The sequence below is a fragment of the Vombatus ursinus genome, unplaced genomic scaffold, assembly GCF_900497805.2.
Source record: "Vombatus ursinus unplaced genomic scaffold, bare-nosed wombat genome assembly UNPS02014798.1, whole genome shotgun sequence".
In the NCBI taxonomy this organism is placed as follows: Eukaryota; Metazoa; Chordata; class Mammalia; order Diprotodontia; family Vombatidae; genus Vombatus; species Vombatus ursinus.
Genome location: NW_020954576.1, coordinates 18898584 through 18925465, shown reverse-complemented (window position 1 = coordinate 18925465; position 26882 = coordinate 18898584). Strand labels below are relative to the sequence as shown.

Below are 26882 nucleotides of genomic sequence, written 5' to 3'. Positions count from 1 at the left end.
TCTCCTGAAAGCACTATCCAAGATAATATCCGCTAACATTCCCAGACCTCAGACACATCACCAAGGAGGGGCATAGTCCTTGCTATGGAAAAGTCTCTGATGAGGTGGTAGCCTTATTTAGATTACATTTATAGGAGTATGCCAGCATAAAACAGAACAGGATTCACCTCAGGGGTTAGCTGGCGTAAACAGAACAGGTTACACTTTTAGGAACCAGCTGACCCAAAAATAGAGAAATGAACAGAACAATAATAAAATCTCTTACTGACCTATTAAAAAACAAATGGGAGTCCAAAAACTTGATGAAAGTGCAGAGCCCATGGGCACCCTTCTTCAGTTGCATCCTAAATCAAGATTTAAACGGAATCACCATTGCCATTGATGTGGTTCAGAAGGGGAGGAGGGAAGGGAAGGGTTTATAGTTTTCCCTCACTTAGACAACTTTCCACAGTATACTCATACTGTCAGGGAAAAACCTCATGACTGACAATGTGGTATAAGATAAAGGTTAGGAAGAAGCTATATTGTGGTTACACGCCATGTCATGAAGAGACCATTGGACTTAAAACTTGTCCTCTGTTGGCCAAGTGGGCTTTCCTTAACGAGCAATTTCTAGCTAGTATATATAGTTAAGAGTGAATAAGTAAAAGCTGGATCACAAACTGTTATTAAGTATGAAGTCACAATGTTTCCTACAGGGAGAGATAAAGTTAGAGTACTAAGCTGCTAAATATAACTTCTCTCTGTGAGAAGCCTACTGGTAAATGACAAATACCTATCAGCGGGAATAGGCCCCAGCAGTGAGACTGTTTTCTGCTATTCGCAATCCACTTAGTACCCAGGAAGACCCAGTATAAAAAATGCTTGCTTCCTCAAACTTTTCTCCCTGTGTTCCACTTTCTCTATGGGCACAGGGACCCTTCCTTCTATTCTGACTTCTGCGGAAGGGAAGCCAGAATCAGGCCCACTTTCATATTCCCTGTGGTGGTGGACCAGGTCTCTTCAGGCCCCCTGTTCTGCAGAGAAGATGTGGCTATTGTCACTACTTGGATGAGCAGGGTATTGCCAACTGCAACTTCTGGTAAGATGGAGGATCACCAGATTACTATCTATCCTCTGGACCCTTGGGCCCTGCAAATCATACCTGTCAGTGTACCCTAAGGATCTTTAGGCCTTGCCACCACCCAAATTGCTGTGCCCTTAGGACTTCTAGGCCTTATCTGCCCACATACATGAACCTTTCTATATGTAATAATAATAATAATGATAACACACACATACATGTGTATATGTGTATATCTCACTTAATTAGCACTTTACAATTATCTCACTTGATCCTCGCAACAACCCCAGGAGGTAGGGGCTATTATTGTCTCCATTTTACAGACGAGGAATCTGAAACAGATATTAAGTGTCTTACCCAGGGTCACACTGCTAAAAGTGTCAGGCTGAATTTGAACTCAGGTTTTCATGACTTAGACTTAGTTTTCTATCTACTATGCCACCTTGCTGCTCCAATTAATGTATTTCCTCCAGTTGAACAATTGTTCTTCTTGAGAACAAGGGACTGTCTCCTTTTTAAATTTTTCTCTAGCAGCTAGCATAGTTCTTAGCAAGTAGTAAGAACTTAAGAAGTACTTTTTCTTTCATTCATTTATTCATTAATTTTAAAAGCCTTAGCAAGGGACTGAAATCTAAACACATAGAAGCAAAGATAATTGCTTAATTCATACATTGAAATATAGGCTAGTTTAAAAATTAAGTCATTCAAGTCAAGGAAGGAAAAATACAGGACCCCCTTTTTTTTTTCCCTTTGCCTTCACATGAATAATTCAAAGAAATAGGAAAGACTCGTATGGATGGAGATAGCATGAAGTAAACAAAGTACAGAAGAAATGGGCCTCCTTTTCCTTAGAGAAGGGGAAAGGGAGAATAGAGGAGTGGAATGTTGAATGCGTTCTTCTATGCAGTCAAGGCTATCAACGTGTCATTTGGAAATTACTGTGATTTAAAAACAACAGGCATCAGGGCAGATAGGTGGTGCAGTGGATGGAGCACTGGTTCTAGAGTTAGGAGGACCTGAGTTCAAATGTGGCGTTAGACACAGGCTCTGTGACCCTGGGCAAGTCACTTAACCCCAATTGCCTCCTAAAAGTAAATAAATAAAAACAAAAAACATCAGTAAAAATTTTTAAAAAGCAATGACTTTAAAGAGAGAAGAAGTAAACATATAGTCTGACCAGCACAGAATGCATATAGCAGGAGTAATACTTAGATTATATTTTTTGCCCATTTTTATATCTCTAGCACATAGCAGAATGCCTGGCACAGATTAAGTGTTTAATAAATGCTTGTTGACTGGGTATCTACCTGTTGTATGCCTTTCTTGATATTGATAATCAGAGCATCATTGAATAAAATCTATCTCTTTAGCAGCATTTGTTGTCTAAATATATGCACGGGAGAGTCTTTGGAAGAGAAACTTGAAGATTTTGTTTTGCTCTAATAAGTCACATACTGGTGGTGTTCTTGTTGTTGTAACCCAAAAACAGTAAACAGCAGAATCTTTCATTCTTCCAAATTTTCAGTCACTTGTGTGACTGATGATGTGTTCTGATATAGAAAATCCTTAATGAAAGCCTACCTGTTTACTTCCTAAATATTTATCAGGAATGCACTTCAATACCTGTGTAAATAATTTTAATGAAGATTTTATGGAAGATAGAAAGTAAGGTTGCTAAGTGCTGATGACTTAATTGCCTTTTTTTTTGGTAAGAACTTTTTAAAAGGGTTTTGGTATTTCTCCCCTTTTAATACCTTGGTGTTTCCAGAAGTGATTCATTTACAGATATTATTTCTTTTATTTTTGATTTGGTGCAAAATTTTTTCTGACTTTATCTTCAATGCCATTTGCAGTTCATAATAGCATATTGAAGACTGTGCTATTGATTTGAAATAGGCTGGTCCCACTGTCAGTGATGATGAAAATAGTTGTTTATAAAGGATAAACACTAGCAAGTCTTTTTCATTTTTCATCTGTTTGTTGTCCTCAGTTCAATTGCAGCCATAAATACTGTCAGGATGATTTGACTTAATTGGGTCTCATGCCAAGCTTCCTATAGAATTATTTTCTGCTTCACTAATCTTCACTGTTTTATGAGATGATACTGTTTATTCTCTGTTACCATCTTCCTCTGTAAAGTTTTGCAAAGAAAATTATATTTTAAATCAAGGTTGACCTTGGTAACATATCACCAATGTCAGTGATACCTGAGTTTTCTAAACTTTTTTTGCATGAGGATTTGGATATATGTCATATTTAAGTATTTTAGAGATTCTTGGAAATTTTCTTTGTAGTGTAATTTCAGTATTTAACATTCTTCAAAGGCAGTATAGTACTGTGCATAGAAAGCCAACTTCAAAGTCAAGAAAACCTGGGTTGAAGGCTTCTGACATATGTTGGCTCAGTGGTTCTACGTGTGTTGATTTACCTCTTGCTCTAAGTGTGCTATAGGCAAATCTCTGAGATTATAAATCACGCTGCCTGTATTGATAGAAGGGATTTCCACATTTGAAAGTTCCCCATACAAAATTAAATCATTAACTCAACCCTTATACAACTCTTCCTAATTATATACTGGCCTGTATATCGTTCATTAGTTTCAACTAGGTTGTAAGTTCCTTGAGGTCATGGACCATACATTATGCTTTTTCCCATTTGGTAGTACAGTGCTATTATGTCAATAAATACTTGGTGACAGTTCAAAAGTTATCTCCTGCCCCACAGAGTTGTAGAGAAATGATTTGTCTTCTGAGCGCAAATTACAAAGAATATACTTCCTGAGTGACTGACTTTGACCAATTTTTTTTTTTGCACTGTTTCAGTCTATGGCTCATCTGGAAGTCTTTTGTGCTCCTACCCATACATGATATCATATCTTTAAAACAACAGCAGCGGCAGCATCAACAACAACAAAGCGTAAATCCAAAGTACAAGTGTATCTACTACAAACACATTTATTTGAGATTGGATGTATCGTTTTCCTTATTAGCATCCTCTTTTCAAGTCTAGGAAAGAAAAATATAGGAGCATTGCTTAGGAAATAAAAGAGGTTGTCTTACCCATTTTGTAAAATATGCTTTACTTGGTATATGATTGTTCAAGTTGGTACTACAGAATTTATTTTCAAGTTTGATCCCTTCAATCCTTCAGGAATTCCTCTACTAACCCAACTTTGAGAAATTATCTTAAAACAAGAATTATTCTGTTTTTTAATCAGTTTTGTTTTCCCTTAAAATTTGTGCCATAATTTTTGTAAAGTCAATTATGTCATAATTGAAGAGAAAACCCAAGGTGGAAAAAAAGGAGTTCAGTGGAGGTGGTTATTTGACAATAAAAACATGTTTATTGGTAATTTTCTTTCAATAGCAGTTCACAAAGATAGAGAAAAATCATTAAACAAAGTTGACTATTTTCTACATTTTAAAAAAATACAGCTGGTCGTATACATTTTTGTCTCTTAGTTTCATTAAGTAAAGTTGGCTTCACATATCATTGTGAAACACAAAAACTGATAGTGGTAGAAAGGTACTTATTAGAATTTGTGTATGCTTAAATATTAGGATATTTTTTACATTCCTGATTTTAATCTTAGTTTTAATATACTTTAAATTTTTCTTCACCAATCTGTTTTATACATTTCTATGTATTAGTCATATGGTTTAGGAGTATTAAGAAAATAATTAAAATCTTTATGTTTGAGGTTTTTTATTTTTTGAATTTCCTTGTTTTTACTAAGATTAATCTTTAAACCACTTTTTTCTATTTGTTTTTCAGTCACGCAGCGTGGATAAGCAACATGCTGTAGTCAACTATGATGCCTCTGCAGATGAACACTTAGTAAAGGATTTGGGTAGTCTAAATGGGGTAAGTTAACAGTTGATCAAATGTGTTATTTTGTTATTTTATTTGTTCTTTGTTCTTTTTTAAAGGGCCCCAGATATCTCTTTTCTTCAAAAATCTAATATTCTTTAACTTGTTTTTCTCTTACACTAATACTGAAGACCATTTTTATCAGTGTTCTTCCTAAAATATGGTGCCTAGAAGTGAACACAACGCTATAAATGAAGAATAACCAGAATATACTAGTAACAGGGCTTGGACTGCATCCCTTCATGTAGCCTTAGATAGCATTAGCTTTCTGTTAACTCCATGAACCTCTAGGTCCTTTTCAGATGACCTGTTCTCTGACTGTACCTTCTCATCTTAGACTTGTAGGCCTTTTGGAATATTTACTCTGTTATATAGTGTGTTATCTATCTGCAACAGCTTTGTTAGTGAAGCATTTATTAAGCATTTAACTATGTGCCAGGAACTATTCTAAGTCCTGGAGATACAAAGAAATGTAAAAACATGGTTCTTGCCATCAAGGAGCTCATATTCGAATGGAGGGTAGTGTGTTGCATTGAATTGCAACACTTGAAATATTTTAACTTTTAATTCCATGTTACTTGGGAGTGGAATTACTACAGTAAACTAGGTTATTTTGTTAAAATATTTAAATACACGGAAATAGATTACGATAAAAGATATTATGCAGAGTGAGACACATAGTTAAATGGATGACCATTTGAGTTAGTGCATCAGTGTGGTATCTCCACCAACTGCAGGTGGACAATGAGCCCAGAGCTGAACATGAGGAGAGTAGGCTGGATTTTGAATGGGAAATTATGCAGTATTTGCATTGATCCCCTTCTTTCCTGAAACAAAAATCCATATTTTGGGGGGTTTTCAGTGAAAACTTTTATTGACAACAACGAACAAAAAAACAACCTTGACAATAACTAGTAATTTTTGCCATTTTCTTAGAATATTGTAATAAAAATAAAAATATTGCCAATTCCTAATGCAGCAATAGTTTTCCAAATATTTTCTATGAAGCAATACTTTAAGAAAATTATCAGAACTTCCAATTATCCAACACAGCAAACTGTTTTTCCCCCTCTTCCCTTTTGGTCAGTCTGGACAATAAGAAAAATTATATAAAAGGTTCAAAAAGTTGGTGACCCTGGATGTTCGATGCTGTCCTTCACTTTCTCAGCATCTTCATCTGTTTCTATACTGCTTGTCAGTACCTTTTCCCCATCACTCTTTTCATCATCTCTTTTAAGGGACTGATTCTGAAGTTGTAACACTCCTACTTTCTTGAATGGTCTTTGGTTCTCAAAGTCAAGAGGTTTATGCTTAACTTTGCATCTTGTTCCATTATCTTCTGGAGAATCAGGGCTTTTCTAGCATCAGAGTTAATTCACTCACTACATTGAGCTTATGGTCAGTGAAAAACCTATATTTTTAAAATCAGTATGTTATATGGCTATAAATCATGGATCACAGTCAATCAGTCCAGCATTTATTAAGCATCACCTTTGTGCTAGGCACTGGAGGTGTACCTACTTACCAGGAGCTCTATTGGAGGTGGGGGGGAGGGTAGGAGAACAACAGAGTTGTCCATGTTATACAGTGGGTGTGTATATATACTTGCATGTGTATGAATAAATACATGCATACACACATACATGCATGCATACATATGAGCTGAGTGGCTCAGTGGATATAGTGCTAGGCCTGCAGTCAGGAAGATTCATCTTCCTGACTTCAAATCTAGCCTCAGACACTTAGTAACTGGGTGACCCTGGGCAAGTCACTCACCCCATTTGCCCCAGTTTCCTCATCTATAAAATGAGCTGGAGGCGGAAATGGCAAACCCCTCCAATCTCTTTGTTAAGAAAACTCCAAATGGGGTCACAAAGAGTTGTACACAACTGAACAACAACAAATACATAAACGTTTCTGTGCGTGTACACACATATATAATAAATACAAAGTAGTTAAATACAACGTTGTTTGGGCAAGGAGGGTGCTAGCAGATTGGAAAGACTTCATGGAAAAGAACTTTGTCTTAAAGGAAGAAAGAGACTGAGGCACAGGTATAAGGAAGAGGGCATTTGTGCTACCTCCTACATAAACCTTTCCCTGATCCTCCTAGTTGCTAGTTCCCTTCCCTCTTCACACCGCCCCCCTACCCTTTACCTTGCATGTAACTTATATTTATTTAACACCATATAAAGTAGTTAAATGCATAGTAATTTGGAGAAAAGAGGCAATAATAGTTGGGGAGTTCAGGAAAGGCTTTATGCCTTTCTTAAAGAGAGGGTCTCCATAAATTGGAGGGTAAAGGCACAAGTGCATTCCCGGTATGGGGCCCCCTGCGAAGGGATAGAGAAGTGTCATGTGTGAGGAAGAGAAAACAGGCCAATTTGACTGGATCATAAAATGCAAGAAAAGAGAGAGTAATATCTGATCATATTAGAAAGACAAGTTGAGGCCAGATGGTGTACATTAGAGTTTTAAAGGTCAACAGAAAAGTTTGTATTTGATCAGAGAGACAATAGAAGTCGACTGGATTTGATTTAGTGGGGGATTCACGTGGTGAATTTGGGGAAAATTACTTTGGTAGCAGTGTGTAGGACTAGAGTAAGGAGAGACTAGTGTTTGACTCAGGAAACCCAAATAGGAGGGTGTTGTAGTAACCTAGGTGAAGTCTGGAAAGCAATTTGGAACTATGCCAGAAAGTTTTTAAACTCTGCATAACTTTTGACCACCTATAACCACTACAAGCCCCATGCCCTAAAGAATTCAAAGAAAGAGGAAAAGGATTTATTTATACAAAGTTATTTGTAGCAACTTTTTTATAGGAAACAGAAACTGGAAACTAAGGCAGGAAGAGAATGGCTAAACAGATTATGGTATGTGAAAGTGATAGAATATTATTATCTCATAAGAAATGACGAAATAAACAGTTTGAGAAGAAACTGGAAACGTCTTGGTGAACTAATGCAAAGTGAAGTGATCTGAATTACAGAACTAAGAGAACAATTTGTACAATGACAACAACAGAAAGAAAAACAACCTTGAAAGACTTTAGAAATATAATCAGTGTGATGATAAACTACCAGTCCAGAGAACTGAAAATTTTATATGTATACACATATATGTATTTTATATATATATATATATATACATATATGTATTTTATGTATTATATACACATATTATTATATGTGTATTATATATACATATGTGTATTTTTATATATACATATATGTGTATATATCTACATATATATACACATATATATCATCATCCATATATATATATATATATATCATCCACCTCCTGCCCCAGCGGTGAATGACTTAAAATGCAGAATAATACATATGTTTGTGTTTTTTGATGTGACTTATGTGGAAATTTGTTTTGCTGGATTGTACATTTTTAATGCATTTTCTTTTTCTATTTTTTCTTCTCTAATTGTTCAATGGAGGGAGCAGTAGTTAAATTATCTAGGTAACAGTTGATGAAGGTTTGAAGTAAGATGAAAGATATGTGATCACGGTACTCTGGTGAAAATAAACACATTAAATTTCTTGCAACTGATTGTGTGGTGGGGTGAGGAAGAGTGTGGAATCTCAGATAAGACAAGGTAGAAACCAGGGAAAATAGAAGGACAGTGGTGCCCTTTATAAAAATGGGGATGTTTGAAAAAGTGGAGGATTTGAGGGGGACAATATAATGAGTTTATTTGGGGACATCTTGAATTTTAAATGTATCTGGGGTATCCAATTTGAGATAGAAATTTAGGAGTTATTTGAGTAAAGATGACAGTTAAATCCATAGTAGCTTAGGAGATTACCAAGAGAAAAATTATAGAAGTCAGACATTTAACAAATAGTATATGTTTAACAACGTGCCAGGAAATGCACCAAAAAAAACCCCAAGTAAATGTAACAAAATTATAATGATAAAGCAGTGTGTATAAGAAGAACCTCAACCTACCCTTTGGGGGAGGTGGGAGACCAACAGGTTTACACGCTATACATGTTTTCGGACTTTCTTAATGTATTGATCAGTTATGCTCATTTTTTTTTCCTCTCTAAGAAACAAAGGCATTTGTCATATGAAGTAGCAAGGAGAGAGAGGGATTCATGCAATGCTGTGGTGATGTAAGAAACAGAAAACATCAATAAAAGTATTTTTAAAAACTATGCCAGGAACTGATTGATATAAAAGAAAGCAAAAACGTGGTTCCTCCACTGAAGAAGCTCATATTCTAATGGGAGAGAGGAAAGACAAAAGTCAAAAATATGTACATGTAAGATATATATAGAGTAGGTAGAATTTAATCTCCTAGTGAAGGCACTTTACAGCAAGGTGTGAGGGAGACTCAGAAAGGCCTCTTATGGAAGGTGGAATATATAGTACTTTGTTATGTAAATATAGGCTAATGATCAGTATTATTTCTGTTTGGGGGTGAGCACAGTCATCATTTTGTCTTAGACTATAAATTCTTATAATGTCATGTATATTTTACCATACTGAATACATTTCAGTCACCCCCAGTATGTATTTCTACCTTTTCCCTCTTCATAACTTATTTGAGGCTTCTAAAGGTGTACAGTAGGTAAGAATGTTGGACTTGGAGTCAGAAAGACCTGAGTTTAAATTTTAACTGAGAAACTTACTAGTTGTGTTCCTGGGCAAGTCACTTAACCTCTTGCATTGACAGTTTCATCATCTATAAAATGGGGGTAATAATCATGTCAACATAATAGAGTTATTGTGAGGATCAAATGAGATAATATGTATAAAGTGCTTTGCAGATTTTAAAGCACTATATAAATGCTGGCCGCTGTTGTTAATTTGCAACTTCTGGAAATGTTTCCAGGTCCTTTTACTAATGAATTATTCTGCTTCTTTGGTCATTCCTAATATGGTAATGTCATTATGAAGCTTTAGCAGTAGCCTCCCCAATAATGGGGAAGACTTTTTTGTAACGTGGAATTCTCAACTAGAAGACTGTTATAATATGACTAATGGATATATCTTCTCCTGTTCATATTATCAGCTTTTCAGCATCCAATATTAACTTTGTACTAGTTTTGCATCAACTTTACAAAAGATGAAGTAATTACTCTGAATAAAACTTAATATCCATTTTCTCTCCTTTTGTTCCCTTTTAGACTTTTGTGAATGATGTAAGGATTCCAGAGCAGACTTATATCACCTTGAAACTTGAGGATAAACTAAGATTTGGATATGATATCCTTACCAAACATGATTTGTACAGTTTTTACCAACTTTTCTTTCTAAGCTTCATTGTATTCATTCATTTCTTAATTATTAAATTTATTTAAACTTTATGGTTGTAATTGAATATTGTCTTTTAATATATTTACAATGTGTATTAGAAAAACAGTATTTCCTAGTATTCTCCTTCCCACAGTAGAATGGATGATTAAAAAACCTTTTGTCACCTTCTGGTTTTATAAAAATGACCCAGGGAGAAGCAGTGAAATTAACTTTTGATGTTCACTATTTTTATGCTTTCTTATAGAATATTCTTTTGTAATCCTATTGCATGTGAATATATGGGGATTCCTCACCTTCACCAGCCCTGGAAATACTGACAGGTGAATGATGTCTCAATGCCAGCCATCAGCTTCCTGATAGAGAGTTGTGTCTAAGCACCACTTACTTATCCTTATCCATGATCTGACTTAGTTTAACTGCATTTTCTTCAAACTCCACAACATCCCTATGTCTCTGAGGTGGGGGGGACAAAAGCCCAGTAAAGTCAGTATCTTAAGATTCTTTTGTTCAGAGTGGAATCTAAGAACTGAATAGGATAAGTACTGCATTCTGCTATAAAATACAGAATAAGGATTTGGTAGGGGAAAGAATAAAAACATGATAGGTTGAAGAAGAATGAAAATACTTTTTTTCCATAAGTGGCAAATAAGCTGTGGAAAAAATTTAATTCTCTTTCCACTTTGAGTGTAGCTATTCCATATTATACTTAATAACATTCTACTTCAAGATATTTAAATTCCTGAATTATTTCTTTCTTCTTACTGTAAGTATTGAAGTAATATATTATTATACAATTGAACTTAAATGTGTTGAACAATGCTAGTTTGATAGAATATTAAGATCCTATAAAAATATTCACTTAAGTGAGATATTTAATGCTCAGAAGGAGTGAAAAATAACTGAAAATAAACATTTTCCGAAAGATGAAATAGTTTTAGAATGGTTTGTAAATTTAAATTAATTTTCCTATGAAATTGATATTTTAATTTATGGTAAACAGTTATAAATTTATATTACATCCTTAATAAAACCTTTTATATTGCGAATTCAAAGAAATGTAGGAAATAAGATGGAACTATTAAGTATGAAATGTTTTAGAATATTAAAAACAAAAACTTCATATTCATTCACATGATTCAGAATAAGCTATAATCCTTGACTAAATAATTTTCTAGTGGTAGAGTTCTCACCCAAAAAGGAACTCTGAATGCCTTTTCAGTTTGTTTAGGTTATATGCAATTTTCTTAACCTCTGATATTTAAAGTATATTAGATAATTTAAAGTGATCTTTTAAATTAAAAATCAGTACATGTAAAATGTATCATGTTTTAAAAATGAGAAACTAAGAAGCAATTCACATTGCCATTGAAATCTGTAAACTTCCTTTTGAGATGTTTAATATGTCTTATCCCTTTTTATGATATTATTTCCACCTGTCGTTTTCCATAAAATGTCAGGCAACTATTATCACCATTTTGTAGATAGACAAATACAAAGGATATTTTCAAGGTTATGTCATCAAAGGCAAAAGCAGTATTATAATTCAGATGTTCTGATTTAGAGGTTGGGCAGTCCTTTTTCTGTAACCTTATGCATGTAAGTTAAATAAGGTGACAATATTTACATCCTCCTTTTCCAGTCTTAAGCCAATCAGTTGTACCACGTTTGGTTCTAACTGTTGCTGCTTGGCCCATGTACAGGTTCCTCAGGGGACAGGTAAGATGATCTGGTCCTCTCTTCTCTTTGAAGACTTGCCACATTTTGTTGTGATCCACATTATCAAAGGCTTTAGTGTAGTCAGTGAAGCAGAAGTAGAGGTTTTTCTGACTCCCTTGTTTTTTCCATAGTCCAGCTAATGTTGACAATTTGGTCTCTAGTTCCTCTGTCTCTTTGAAAATCAGCCTGCTCTTCTGGTAATTCTCAGTTCACATTTTGCTGAAGCCTAGCTTGCAGAATCTTCAGCATAACTTTGCTGGTATGTGAAATTAACACAATTATTCAGTAATTTGAACTTTCTGTGGCATTGACCTTTGTTAGTGTTGGGATGTAAACTGATCTTTTCCAATCCATTGGCCACTGTTTTAAATTTGCTGGCATATTGAGTGCATCTCTTTAACACTATCATTTTTTAGGACTTTAAATAGCTCAGCTAGAATTCCATCTCTTTCACTAGTCTTATTTGTTAGCAGTGCTTCCTAAGGCCCATTTGACTTCATTTTCCAGGATATCTGGCTTTAGATCAGTAACCACACCTTCATGGTTATCAGTGATGTTAAGATCCTTCTTGTATAGTGAGTGCTTCTGTGTATTCTTGCCACCTCTTCTTAATATCTTCTACTTCTGTTAAGTCCCAACAATTTTTGTCTTTTATCATGCCTATTTTTGCATGAAATATTCCCTTGATATCTCTAATTTTCTTGAAGAGAGCTCTTGTCTTTGCATTCTATTGTTTTTTTTTTTTTTGCACTGCTTATTTAAAAAAAAAACCTTATCTCTCCTTGCTATTCTCTAGAATATAGTATCTGGCAAATAGTAGGGGACAAATAAATGGTAGTTGAATGATCAGTTACTTCTAGTTCTGTCTTCTGGGACCAAACTCTTTCTACAAAATACTTGCACGTGCTTATTATGCACCCCCCCACACACACACACTTTAGTTTTCTTTTCACATGCTAAAACTTCCTAGTCACTCAATACTCCAAAGACAGATTTTTGAGGCCTTTCACCATCTTGTCTGCACTCACGGATGATCTCCAGCTTATGTGTCCTTAAAATGTCATGCCCATAACTAAACATAGTTCTCTAGTCACAGTTTGGCTTAGGCAAAGTACAATATGTCTGTCACCTCCCTAGTTTTAATACTGCACTTCTCTTAAATGTAACTTGTGGTAGAATTAGTTTTCTTAGCTGCCGTAGCATGTTGTTGATTCATTGGCTTATACAGTTCTTTGAAACTTCCGTTATATTAATTCATACAAGGAGAACAGAGACAGAGGCAGTAAAGAGAAGTTAAAACAATGTTAGTGTGCCAACACCTTCACATGAGGTAACTATAGCATGACCAGTTGTTAAGAAGTCTTTGTGATCACTATTTTTCCCTTTAATAATATGTTCTTGACTTTTCCAGGAATTGAAGTCAAGTTTACTCTGCTATAGTGTTGGCAGAATACATTTTCTTTCCTTTTTTTTGGAAAATCAAGACATTTTTCTTTCTCTAATCCTGTAGCACTTCTCCTATGCCTTTTATTTTCCCTCAGTGATTCTGTAAGTATATGCAGAGCTGCTTTCATAGGTGTGATACAGTTCTTCTGAACTTGTTGACTGGAACTTATCAAGGGCAACTGGATGCTTTCTTGTTATTTTATTTTGTGTTTCATTTTAGCCATTTTTGTTTTGTTGTTCTTTTCCCTGTAAGAAAACAATAGCAAAATAAGAGTTGAATAGCTTTATCTTCTTTGTGTTGTTTTATTATCATTGTCTGATCTACCTAAGCAACAATCCTATTGTTTCCCTAGTATAACATTCATTAAAATTTTTTTATCAGTCTCTCCTTTTTGTGCATTCCTACTAGCACAAGACGATGTCTCAGTTATGTATTTCCCCTCATTACTTGCTCTCGCATCTTTTATACATAACCTTTTTAAAAAACAACCTTAGCTGATGAGTCCCTTGTATATCCACATAGGTTTCTTTTCTCCTCATCCAGTTTGTTTTTCTTTGTGTTTTCAAATTTTCTTTCTTTTCAGTTTTCCATCCCTCCTGGTCTAACCTCCTATATAGAATTTTTAGTTCATCAGATTCTAGCTTTCCTTTCTGAGAATGCTTTTTTTCTTTGAAAATCTAGTGTTCAAGTCAGAGTATGCCTGGCTTTTCTCATGCATCACAAATTTTATAATGGATTGCTCACTCACAGTAGTCGATCATTTCTATTCTAGCAATAAATCCCCTCTCGTTGGCGAGACAAGTCCTAGAGCAATAATCTCTTTGTTGATTCCTGGACCTTTTGTGGTAGAAAATCACCATTAGGACATCCAAGAAATTGTTAGCTGTCCTGCTTTAGAGAGATAGAGATCTAGCAGAAGGACAGATAATTGGAATCTATCACAACTATATGGTACCTCGATGCCTGACTTGTGATCTGTTTTCTGAAATGCCTCATCTATTTCTCCTTTCTGTCTTGGCTGTATACACTGATGACAGTGTCGTTTTTATTGCTCCTTCCATTAGTCTTCACCGAAACGCTCTCTACCAAGTATCTGTTTGTTCATGATGACGTGGCATTGGAAAGAATTTGAGGGAGTTTGTGTCATGGTTAGGAATTTGGCATAGAAACACAGAAATAAAAGGTAAGGATAAAAAGGAAGCTTTCTGGATAAAAAAAGATTAAATAATGCTCTTGAAGAAGAAGTAGCTGGTGGAATTTCCAGTCAATTACTGCTGGGTAATGAAAGGCCTACTAAGAATAGTTTCAGTATAGGGGAATGATTCAAGCTATATTTGTAGGATGATGAATTCTTAAGCTATGATCCAGTAAATTTAGAATTGTCTGTCAGTTGGAAGGAAGGAAGGAATTATCACCCATTATTTGCCAACATCCCTAGGAGGTATATGCAATCAGCATCCCCACTTTATAGCTGAGGAAACTGAGAAAGAGGTTAAGTGACTTAGGTGTCTAAGACCAGATCTGAATACACATCTTCCTGAATCCAGGCACAGTGCTTCATCTGCCGTGCCACCTAGCCTCCCAGGTTGATATCAGTTTGTTGCTTGTTTACTCTTAGATGGCTATCACATAGCTATAGTCTTTTCTGGGAAGTCTATGGAATGTAGGTGGTGTATGATTGTGGCTGCTCTAGAAAGGCCCAATGATTCTCCTCTCTCATCCCAGAGGCTGATAAAACAATGCAGAGGTTTAAAGTAGAAGATAGAGAAGCCCCTTAACCAAAAAAAAAAAAAAAAAAGAAAGAAAGAAAGAAAAAAGAAAAGAAAAGAGACAATTTTAATAGAGAACTGTAAGAGTTCTATATTTTTCCTTGAAGACATTGGCCCAATGATTGTAGTGAAAATGACCAAGCCAGCATCATGCATCATCAGGAAAAATATTAAAAACAAGATGAAATTATCCTATCCTTGTACAAAATCATGATGTGTATGTGCATGGTGCATTGGAAAAATCCATTGTGTTTTTACTTGCCATTCATTCAACTCACAGCAGAGATTTCTGTCTACAGAATAAACAAAAAGAAAGCTAAAAATTTAAACGTCAAAGAGCTCTTTTTATCTTAAAAGGAGTGACAAAAATTTTGACTTTGTTAAGATGAATTGTGAAAGATATGGAAAAATTAGCATGTTATTTACATGTCAATTCTAGATGTAGGAAACAACCTTTGAAACAAAGAAAGATAGATCAAATAAAGGAAAAAAGACAAAATATGTTGTAACCTTGATTTCTTAGCTTAAGAGATATAGAATGAAAAATAGAAATTTGTGCAGGAGGACTTAGAAAAATAGTAAGATTCTAGCTTCATAATGAATTATAAATAGGAAACCAAAATGTTTTGAGATTGACGTGTAATTTAAATATATTTAATCACAAATCTTTCTGTGATGCTACAAAAAATTAATTGAATAATAATGAGTTGAATGGACTATGGGTATTATTTTGTGGCAGTTTTTAGGTTCTTAAGAAAAGGCTATTTCAGTGGAATGTAAGCTTTGGTAGAGTCTATCAGGCTTTATTTTGAGAATGATTCCACTAGATTGGCTACTGCATAGAGGGTGGAAAGTTTTTCAGCCACAGCAACTCTTGAAGATTTTTATCAAGAGAAGTTGTGAGCTGGATATTTGCAGACAAAATTGCATTTCCTTACTGTATTGTCTCATTTCTTCTAGTGAACCAGCGATGGCCCGCTTAACATTTCCCTGCAGTGCTACAACTAGTTATAATTTATCACCACTTGGTTTTTATTGCAGAGGAAGCTAAATAGAACTCCTGGGAATTCTGACCCTCTAACCCTAGAATCTGTGACTACTTTAGGAATGTACTCTGAGAGTATAGGTTAGGATGATTCATATTAGACCATAAATTTTAGGTTACCCCAGATATCTGCTTTTAAGCCAGACCCTTTTGAAAATTCTTGTGGACATGTAAGTGGGTAGATTAGTTCCAGCTCTTCCATTTTCTTAATGTGTTCTAAATCTTTCGAAGGGTGGTGAGGGCTTGGACCCTCATGATACTTTCCTCTTAAGTTTCCCCTAGCCTACAAAACTTCTCTAGTCTAAAGAGTAGGGCTAGTAATTCAATTGAAAGTTGAAAACCTCTCCACCTGGTACTTCCAGAAGGCAAACAAGAGTTGACAAAACTTGTAATCATGTCCCAAGAAAATAAGTATTTACATTTTTAAAATTAAAATTCAGAATAAGTTTTATAATGAATGAATTGAATTGTTTCATGAAAATGGGGCTATTTTATCTTTCATTTTATCTTTGCTCTTTAGAGATGGAAGTGTTATTTCTCCATTTATACTTAGTTTTCCCATATATTAACTGAAGTTTTTATTTTTAAAATTAGCATTATATGAGGTAGTCTCGTGTAATAGGAAAAGACTAGGAGAACTGCATTCCATTCCTTCTCTAACTGGCAATTTGACCTTGGGAAAAAGCTAACTGGTATGGGACCCAGTTTCCTCATCTGTAAATCTTTATTTCTAACGTGCATACTTTACAAAAGGACTATGTATTACTGAGTCACATAAGTAGGACATAGATGTCCATATAGTGAGGAAAATGGGTCTCTTTTGATACCAAAGGTGTTGTTCTTTTAAATAGTAGATGCAGTTATTAAATCAGATGCTTAATTTTGATAAATTTATAATATGTTTGTGGTTAACCTCTTATGCCTTTAGTTGAAATTCTGGCTCAGAGTAGTTCTTGTGAGGACTTTAATTATAGCATTTCTTATACCCCTGCAATTTGTTTGGTTCAGTGATCTTTACTTTGATCGAGACTAGTGAGTAATAGAATTTCATCTGGATGCACTGTTCAGTAATCACTAATGAGATACTTCTTTTTACATTGACATGATCAGATAGCAATCTGATTTGAGCCAGATGCTTTGATTTCATTGCTTGCCAATACTGGCTTCAGTGAAGACTGAATAATTCCTTTATGAGCTTCTAGAACTGTCTAGGTACTTGGGTAAAATCAGATTATGATGGTAAATGTTCAAAAATCCTTGTTGCATTTTTCCTAAAATATTTGATATTAAAAGGAATATATAATGCTTTGCATTGTTCCAGTTGTTAAAGTTGCCTAAGTTGTTCATTATTTGGGATCATTTTAAATAACTGCCAGAATTTTCAACTCTATCTTTCCTTAGCCCAGTGTACATACTAATCTTTTTACTGTAGTACGAGGTGAAATGAGAGTCCCTGAGGAAGCCCTTAAGGTAAAAGTTTTGATTTTTCTTTTTCTTTTTTTTTTTAAAGTACATTTAGTTGATTTTACTCACAAGTGTTTCTTTTCCATGTTTAAATGCTCCATAGCATGAGAAGTTTTCAAGTCAACTTCAGTTATCCCAGAAATCGTCAGAAGCAGAATTATCAAAATCAGCAAGCTCCAAAAGTGTAGAATCAAAAATGGCAGATGCTGCTACAGAGGTGCAACATAAAGCTACAGAAACATTAAAGTCTGAAGAAAAATCCGTGGGTAAGTTAACAACTTGGGAAAGTATTATATTCGTTTTCATAATTTCAAACCAATTGTATTGTTTCTTTTGAAAAGTCATGCTTCAATCCTGAATATTGGCTGCATACACTAGCATTATAAAGCTATAATTATTATGTTTATATTTACATAATAAATAATATACTTTATTATTATATAATTTAGTTAAATAATTTATTATTGTAAAACAGTTACTATGTTTTATGGTATGGATTATTTCAGTATTTGGTTTTGCCCATGCAGATTTTAGTTCCTTAAAGCTTGTATTTGTATCTTATGTTTTCAAAGTGCTTTTACATAAATTATTTTTATTGGTTTCATCCTTTGAGTTGGTCAGCATTATTAAAAAGGATTATATAACCTCAAATAGGTATGTATGTTCTAGTTTTTCCATTTACCCAACTTATTTCAACTCTTTTTAAGGGAGAGGGCTTGGACCTTAATGGGACTTTCCCTTCAAGTTTCCCCTTATCTGAGAAACTTCCTGGTTCTAAAGAATTTCTCTAGTTATTTAGATAAAGGCTGAAAACCTCTCCAGTTGGTATTTCTAGGAGACACACAAGTCAACAACATAATCTGACACCTGTTCAAGTTCTTGTACAGAAAAATACGTATGTAGATAGCTATGTAGTATGTTGAAATATCTAGGGATATATTTTAAAGATATTTTCATGACCTCTTACCCCAATATGTTTTTCTTCTAAAATAATAATGATAGTGACTTCTTTATGAGGTTGTAATCAGAGAATCAAAGACTATGTTAGTAGATTGGTGGACATCTCTAGCTATTTCCAAAAATGTATAAATTTTGACTTAGTTGTGCTCAAAATTTCATTTACCCTGTAGAGTTGAGATTTAGGTCCTTGGTATTGTTTAGTCGTTTCAGTCATGTCTAACTCTTCATGACCCCATTTGGGGTTTTGGCAGAGATATTGGAATGGTTTTCCATTTCCTTCTCCAGCTCATTTTATGGATGAGAAAACTAAGGTGAACAAGGTTAAGTGACTTGACCAGGGTCACATAGTAGTAAGTGTCTGAGTCTGCACTTGAACTTGGGTCTTCCTGACTGCAGGCCCAGTGCTCTATTCACTGCATCACCTACCTACTCTAATTACTTGGTACTTCAGCTTTAAAAATTGGCAAGGAAGTTGGTTGCTTTGTGCCAAAATTTTCCCATTTCTGTTTTTCATAAGTCATCATTCTTAGTGAAGCATTTCACAGCATTGCTGTTCTCACTTTTACCAGGATGACTTTTGCCTAGTTTCTCCTTATCAAGCCTTGACAGAGATTTTTACCTTTCTGATTTATTCCCTGTATGTTCCTTCATCTATTCTTCATCCTCCCACCCCTGTTCTGTGTTTGTAGACTCTGAGGGGCAAGGATGGATTTCTTGTAAGGAATGAGGGGGTATAGTCTATTAGTATTGTTTAGAGATGAATTGGCAGTTGAAAGAATTGATAAGTGAGCAAGCTAGAAGAAGTTAGGTATTTTGAAAAGCAGCTTTGCCTAGTTAAAAGTGCTTGATTGGGAGTCAAAAGACCTCTCAAATCCTACCTATGACATTTGTACAATCTGTGTGATGTTGGGCAAATCACATAATTTCCCAGGGTCTCTGTATCCTTAACTTTAAAATAAGATTCACTTAGATAATTCCCAAGATTCTTTCCAGCTCTAACATTATAAAACTTGACAAAATAAAATAAACCAAAGAATCCTAGAATTAGTTATAGAAAATTTTCTTCTAGCCTTGCCTTCCAGTATTACCTAGATCCTTAAATTGAATTATATGGAAGATGTTAGCTAGAGACAATTGTACTTTGTTAAGCTAAATGATATAATCAACACCTTAAATGGTTTGCCTAAGTTCATTGATCACACAGGATCACAAATTTAGAAGTGGAAGGGATCTTAGAGATAATCTAGTCCATCCAGTTTCCTCAATTTACACATGTGAAAATAGAGTGTTTTGTGAAATTTCCATTCCTAACTTTGTTGAGAGATATTCCTTTTAATACTTTTTATAGAAAGTTTATACTTTCTGGTGTGAAATGGAAACCATACCAAAATTATTTTTTCCTTTGTATTTTTTAAATTTCATTTTTATAGAAATTTTTTAAAAGAACCTTTAATATACCTATCATTTTATTTGGTTGAGGATGTTTGCATTAAAAGGTATTATACATATTTAATGATTCATATGACAAGACATACTAAACTAGTTATAGTAAGTGGTAAAAAGGAAATGTTGAAAAGGAAAATCTCTTTTAGTTAAAACTGAGGCTATTTGGAAGTTATTTTATTGAAATAGTATGCTAACCCTAGGATACAAAGAAAGGCAAAAAGTTCACAATCTAATGGGGGAGACAATATACAAACAACTATACACAATCTATGTAGAGGATAAGTTGGAAATTATGAAGAAAAGGAATGTACTGGGTCACAGAGTATGAAGGGTGAGGAATTTAAGGTATAGAAAGATGAAAATGTGGGTAGTAGGGCAAGTTATAAAAAACTTTAAATGCCAGAGGATTTTATATTTAATCCTGGAGATGATTGGGAGCCACTGGAGTTTATTAAGTGTGGGAGGTGACATCATCCCACCTACATTATCAGAAAATCATTTAGGTAGTGGATGGAAGATGGGTTGGAGTGCAGAGAGATCCATGTCAGGGAGATCAACCAGAAGTTTATTGTATTAGTCTGGGTGGTTAGAGGGGAGTTACTTATTAAAACATTGTCACCTTGATTCAGCTAAAATTGGCAGGCTAAAGTCTTTTTGTTGTAGCATCTCATCCATAAATAAGTCTCTTAAAAATACGCATAGGTTGTACTCAGATTAGCAGATGGTATTATTTAACTACATGCTAGTTTGAGAACAAGGAGAAAAAAATTTCCAAATATTTGACCATATTCACGTTAAATAAAGTCTGTTCAAAATAGGAAGCTATTAAATTTTATAATGCAGTTTAACTACTAGATCATAACTTGACTCTGACCTTAATAAGTAAAACAACCAAGCACTTGTAGTGTTCTACAGTAGGTTAGCTTTTATTTGATTTTTTTCCTTGTGTAGACAAAGGAGTTCAATTTCTTTCCTTTGAAATCTGTCTCTAGATCTTTCTGCTATGCCACGTGGTACTCCTTTGTATGGGCAGCCATCTTGGTGGGGTGATGATGAAGCTGATGAAGAAAATGCTTTCAAACAAGGTGGGAAACCTGAAGAAAAAATCAATGATACTGGAGCTTCAGGTAAAAGATCTCTATTTGTGCCACATTTTATGAATTTGGATATATCTTGTATGGTATTTAAAATGTAGAAATGTAGTAAAAAATGCTTCTGCAGTTTTATTTAAAATTCAGATTTCAGAGTGGTTTACTATAATTATCTTTTTGCTTTTTTTTCTTATGATCTCATTTTAAGCTAGAGAATCAAAATTATTTTAAATGATCCATGCTCTACAGTCATTTAAAAGTACAATTTTTTAAAAAGTACTGTTGTACTACAGTGCTGTGAAATTCAGGCATATCTGCAATTTGGATGTGTTTTACAATCTGAACAGCCAGCTATTCAATAAGAATTTTAGAAACATGTAAAAGGTTTGCTGTGGTTAAAATAATGTATAATTGAGTCATATTTTAATCCTTTAAATATGACTGATTTTCATGTCACACTTATACGTAAAAATATTAGTTCATGACCAGTCATTCTGGAGAACAATTTGGAATTGTGCCCAAAGGGCTATAAAACTGTGCATACCCTTTGATCCAGCAATACCACTTGTAGGTCTATATCCCAAAGGCATCCAGGAAAAGGGGAAAGGACCTATCTGTACAAAAATGTTTATAGCAGCTCTTTTTGTGGTAGCTAAGAACTGGAAATCACAGGGATGCCCATCAATTGAGGAATGGCTAAAGAAACTGTGGTATAGGAGTGTAATGGAATATTATTATGTGTAATAAATGACAAGCGGGATGATTTCAGAAGACCTTGGAAAGATTTATGTAAACTGATGCACAGTGAAGCCAACAGAACCAGGAGAATGTTGTACATAGTAACAGCAACTTTGATCAATGAAGAACTGTGAAGGACCTAGGTATTCTAAGCAATGCAGTGATCCAAGACAATCCCAAAGGACTAATGATGAAGCATACTATCCATCTCTAGAGAAAGAACTGATATTGTTTGAATACAGACTGAAGCATGCTGTTTTTCACTTTCTTTCATTTTTTTCTTTTATTTGAGTCTTCTTGTACAAGTGACTAATATGGAAATGTTATACATAAAAAAAGACTATTCGTTCAATTTTCTTTGGAATGTTTCTTTGCTTAAAGAACTTTATATTAGTTTATTATTTCATTTTCAAACCTTTGTAATGACACATGTGTCTCTTTGAGAAGTGTTTAACATTAATAATTTTCAATATAACTAAAGTTCTTTCCCATATAATGCCAAAATTTATTTTACTATAACTACTTTAATGGAAATATTTCTAAAATAAGTTATATACTTCCTGCTATCTCAGATGAAGAATACTCAATTTTATTTTTTTCTTGATGATTCAGTCATAAAACCAGAAGACAAAAGAAAATTGCAACTACATGGCTTTCCTTAGAGAAGCAAGTAAAGGAATTGGGGAAATTTATTACCTCTCTCTCTAAAGAAATTGAGATACACCATTTCATGGGGGCATTGATCATCTCAAGTCAAGTTAGCAAGCAGTGTTATGTGCCAGTCACTGTGCTAAATGCTGAACTACTGTGCTCATGATAAGCAGACTTAGAAAGGCCACTATGAATATAGTTGTGATTTATGCACCAACATCAGTTGTAGAAGATGAAAATATTAAGAAATCCTAAGAATTTGGTAAAACTCTCCAAATTAAATCAGCCTATATTTTGATACTTCATCATCTGAATATAGGACAGCTAGGTGGCACAATGGATAGCGCGCTCACCCTGAAGTGGAAAAGACCTGAGTTCAAATCTGGCCTCAGACACTTACTGGCTGTATGACCCTGGGCAAGTCAGTTACCCTCTTTGCCTCAGTTCTTCATATGTAAAATGATCTGGAGACGGAAATGGCAAATGACTCCAGCATCTTTGCCCAAGAGAACCACAAATAGGTTCACAGAGAGTCAGACAAGACTGAAATGACTCAACAAGAACAACATCTGAATATAAAAGTAGACGTAGGGCTGAAGAGCAAAAATTATGTTGAAAAATAAGGTTCGGGAATAAGATGCTAAAAGCTTGTAGACTTAAAACTCTTACCTCCATATCATGAATACCTTCTTTGAGAAAAGAATCAGCATGTACTGGATATGCACAAAAACTGAGATTTATTATTCCTTAATAGACTGAAACAACTCTACTAATGTGAAAATCTCTCCTAAATAATCTATCCTTACAGTCAAACTATGGATTCATTTAAACCAAACAACAAAAATAATTCAAAATTTGTAAAATAAACATGAGAAAAAACATATGGTATGCAATTACAATAACTGACCTATATAAACAAGTTATTTATTTCCAAAAAGGAAATGGAAGGAGGAAAGAATTTTGGTAGTTGTTGAGTGCAAACTTATTTTAACCCATTATATTTAGCTAGCCCCCAGCCATATTTCACATCCAGCCTTCTTTCAGAAAATCTGGGCCAGGGGTGGGGAACCTGCAGACTCAAGGCCACCTGTGGCCCTCTAGGTCCTCAAGTGTGGCCCTTTGACTGAATCCAAACTTCACAGAACAAATCCCCTTAATAAAAGGATTTGTTCTGTAAAACTTGGACTTAGTCAAAAGGTTGCACCCAAGGACCTAGAAGACCACATGTAGCCTCAAATGGGTTCCCCAGCCCTGATCTAGGCCCTCCTAGGCATCTTGCCATCTGCTTTGCCATTTTGTGTGTACATTTCCTCTCAATACAACCCGACATCTTTTTCCAATCTTGCTCTGAATACAGTAATCAAGTCAATACTAATCTTGCTACTGGAAAGGGTATGACAGTCAATTATACTATGGTTCCGTTTACAGTGCTTTTGACTCTCCATTTTAAAACTCCCTTCCCTTTCCACCTCTGTATGTGTTATTTCCCCCTTACTAAAATCCTTGATGTCATTTCTTACTTTTGTGTTTGCTTCCTCAGCATCAGGCACAAATCCTGTCATATAGAAGTAATTAATGAATGCTTTTTCATTCATTTATTTTAACTGTTTCCTGGAGAAGTTTAACAAATATAATTCAGTAGCAATAATGAGAACAAAAGTGCCTAGTCAACAAACAGTTCATCTTTTTGGCAGACAAAGAGACAGCGGTCAAGGACGGCAGTAGTGTAGATTATAGATTTGTTTGTAAAATCTTACAGTACAAGATGATTGAAGAGTAGAAGGAAAACAATTTTAAAGAAAGTTTAATAAGAAATTAAGCTAAACAGTGTCATCACATAGACATCTAAGAATGAAACTGGAAAGACAATGAAAAATGGAAAAGATATGTAAAGAGTTTTTAAGCTCTTTTCACTCCTGAGGACAGTGGAGTCTCCAAATTTTTATATTCTATAATCACAGTCCCAGATGAGCTGCTGGAAGAGGGGGTGGATATTGGACTGAGGGGAAAAAAGATAGAAAGGCCACTGAACAAGACCAGAGGTACATATTAGAGATGATACAATTTTTAGTTCATTGAAGTATTAATTCTCTAGTTAACTACCCCTCTTACATAGCCCTGAAGAGTAGTGAAACACATTAGACCCTATTACAAAAAAAAAAAGATGACCTAGAGAATATCAGTAGCTACTGTCTATATGCCCATTTTCTCAATCTCCACAAAAAGGATGTGCAAATAATCTCCAAATTGTCAAAGGCATCTTTGTTGAGTATATAAGAAAGGAATAGCATCTAGGAGTTGAAAGCATTATTCCACAATGAATCACATTTTTACAATTGTACAGTAGATTGTAAAGTACAGAAAATACAAGAACCCACTTATTGTTCATTGACTATAAAAAAGCTTTTGCCTTGCTTGAGAAAATAATACTTTAAAGACTCCTTTCCAACAAGGAGTTACCCATGCATATGTCAGAATTATTAAAAAAAATCCTTAAGAGATAGAACAATAGAGATAACTTTGTGGTAGTCACTGGTTATTAGTATCAAGGCTTAAGAGAGAGATAAATGTTCACCAAAGGGGCTCACTGCTAGCATGTTGGAGATTAGTCAAGGACTAAAAGAGGAATTTCTATATACTGGTGCTGAGACCCTTCAGATGCTCCATTCTGTAGATGACATTGTGCTATTTGCATCAGTCCTCAGAATATGGCAGAATTTCCCAAGATCCATAATCACTCCAAAAACTTTGGACTGTCTACCAGAAAAAGTAGATAAAAATGTCAGTTGTCCAGATTGGTGTACAATGAAATAGAAAAACTATGGAGATAACTATGCATATTTTGGATAGATTGCAAATGCAGAGTCAACTGAGACCTGAAATAACAACAGAATGAAGAATTGTTTGGAGTGCTTTTGTGATTGCTCTTTTCTGTTATTGAACCTAAGCTTCTTCCTGAAACAAAGGTCCATATTTTTAAATCCAGCACTCTTTTCATTATACTACATTATCTTCTAGGACACAGGTCTTCTGGAATATAGTAGCAACTGTTACATTCACTGATATTTATGTAGTATTTTAAAGTTTTCAGAGGGAATCAGAAGGGAGCAACTAGGAACTGAAAACAATATTCCACGGTGGATCAGATTTTTACAATTGTACGGTAGACCTTAGAGGTATAGAAAATACAAGAACTTTCAAATATTCATTCTCTTAATGCTCATAGCACTGTGACATAAGTGCTATCGGTATTATTGTCTTCATTTAACAGTGGAGGAAACTGAGACTCAGCTTAAGTGACTTTCTCATGGTCACATAAACTAAAAAGTTTAAAAACCAGGAATCAAATCCAATCTTCCTGACTCCAAGTTCTGCACCCTGTCTACCATTTCACACTGCCTCTCAACAAATGATTTCAGTTATATAGCAGTTTGAGGTTTTCAAAGCATTTTACATAGATGGAAAGGGACTAGATTTGAAAGTCTCAATACCTGGTTTCTAGCTCCAGCCCAGTCACTTAGTTATTTAAGACTTTGGTTGACTCATTTAACTTCTCTAAGCTTTAACTTCTTCATCTGTAAAATGAGAACAGTAATCTTTGTATTAGCTAGTTCACAGAGTTGTTTTCAGAATCAAATAAGAATATATTTTAAATATTTTGTAACTATAGAGAGCTTTATAGATAGATGAATATAGAGATAGGGCTTGGACCTGTTATGTCATTAGTATAGGCAATTCCCAGATGAAGAAATTCCCTCTAACAATGTAGGTCAGTACCTTCTCTGCAACTTATAGTCTTAAAGAACTGCTTACAGTACAGGTTTAAATGAATTTGAGTTATTGTTGTCATTATTATCTACAATATACAGTGTCGTGCTTTTGTGTCATATCCATGAACTTTGTAACATGTTTTAGCTATTTTCTGTGTTTTGGGAAACTCCTAGATAAGTGGCTTTTAAATAAATGATATTGTATATTAAACTGGTGTTCATGGTCCTTTGAAGAAAGGTGATAGTCAGAGGGATTAGTTTGAGCTTTGACAACCTTTGAAAAGTTTGTTAAAGAGAGCTAAAGCAAAGAGACTTACTGGTATTCTCTAACCATCCCTCTCAGAAACAAGAACACCTGAAGAGAAGCCAGCACTCTGATTTCTACAAGTCAGTTTTTGACTTCATGAAGCAGGCCGTGGTCAGTCAATAAGCAATTATTAAGCACTTACTATGTACCAGACACTGTACTAAGTGCTGGGCATACAAAGAAAGGCAAAAAATAATCCTTGCCTTCAAGGAGCATACATAGTAATGTGGTGATTGTACTGTATAGGAACCCTTAAATGTTTGTTGGC

At 34.6% G+C, this 26882-nt stretch overlaps 1 protein-coding gene across 7 annotated transcripts in view; it reads left to right on the top strand.

The window, feature by feature from the left end:
- Window positions 1-26882, top strand: part of LOC114049922 (centrosomal protein of 170 kDa-like) — a 172249-nt gene that overhangs the window by 64219 nt on the left and 81148 nt on the right. For all 7 annotated transcript variants that reach the window (XM_027871388.1, XM_027871383.1, XM_027871386.1 and 4 more), the window contains exons 3-7: window positions 4838-4927; window positions 10081-10159; window positions 17599-17657; window positions 17755-17917; window positions 21050-21184. In XM_027871388.1, coding sequence (XP_027727189.1) covers window positions 4838-4927; window positions 10081-10159; window positions 17599-17657; window positions 17755-17917; window positions 21050-21184 — 526 coding nt within the window. The remainder of the gene's footprint in view (window positions 1-4837; window positions 4928-10080; window positions 10160-17598; window positions 17658-17754; window positions 17918-21049; window positions 21185-26882) is intronic.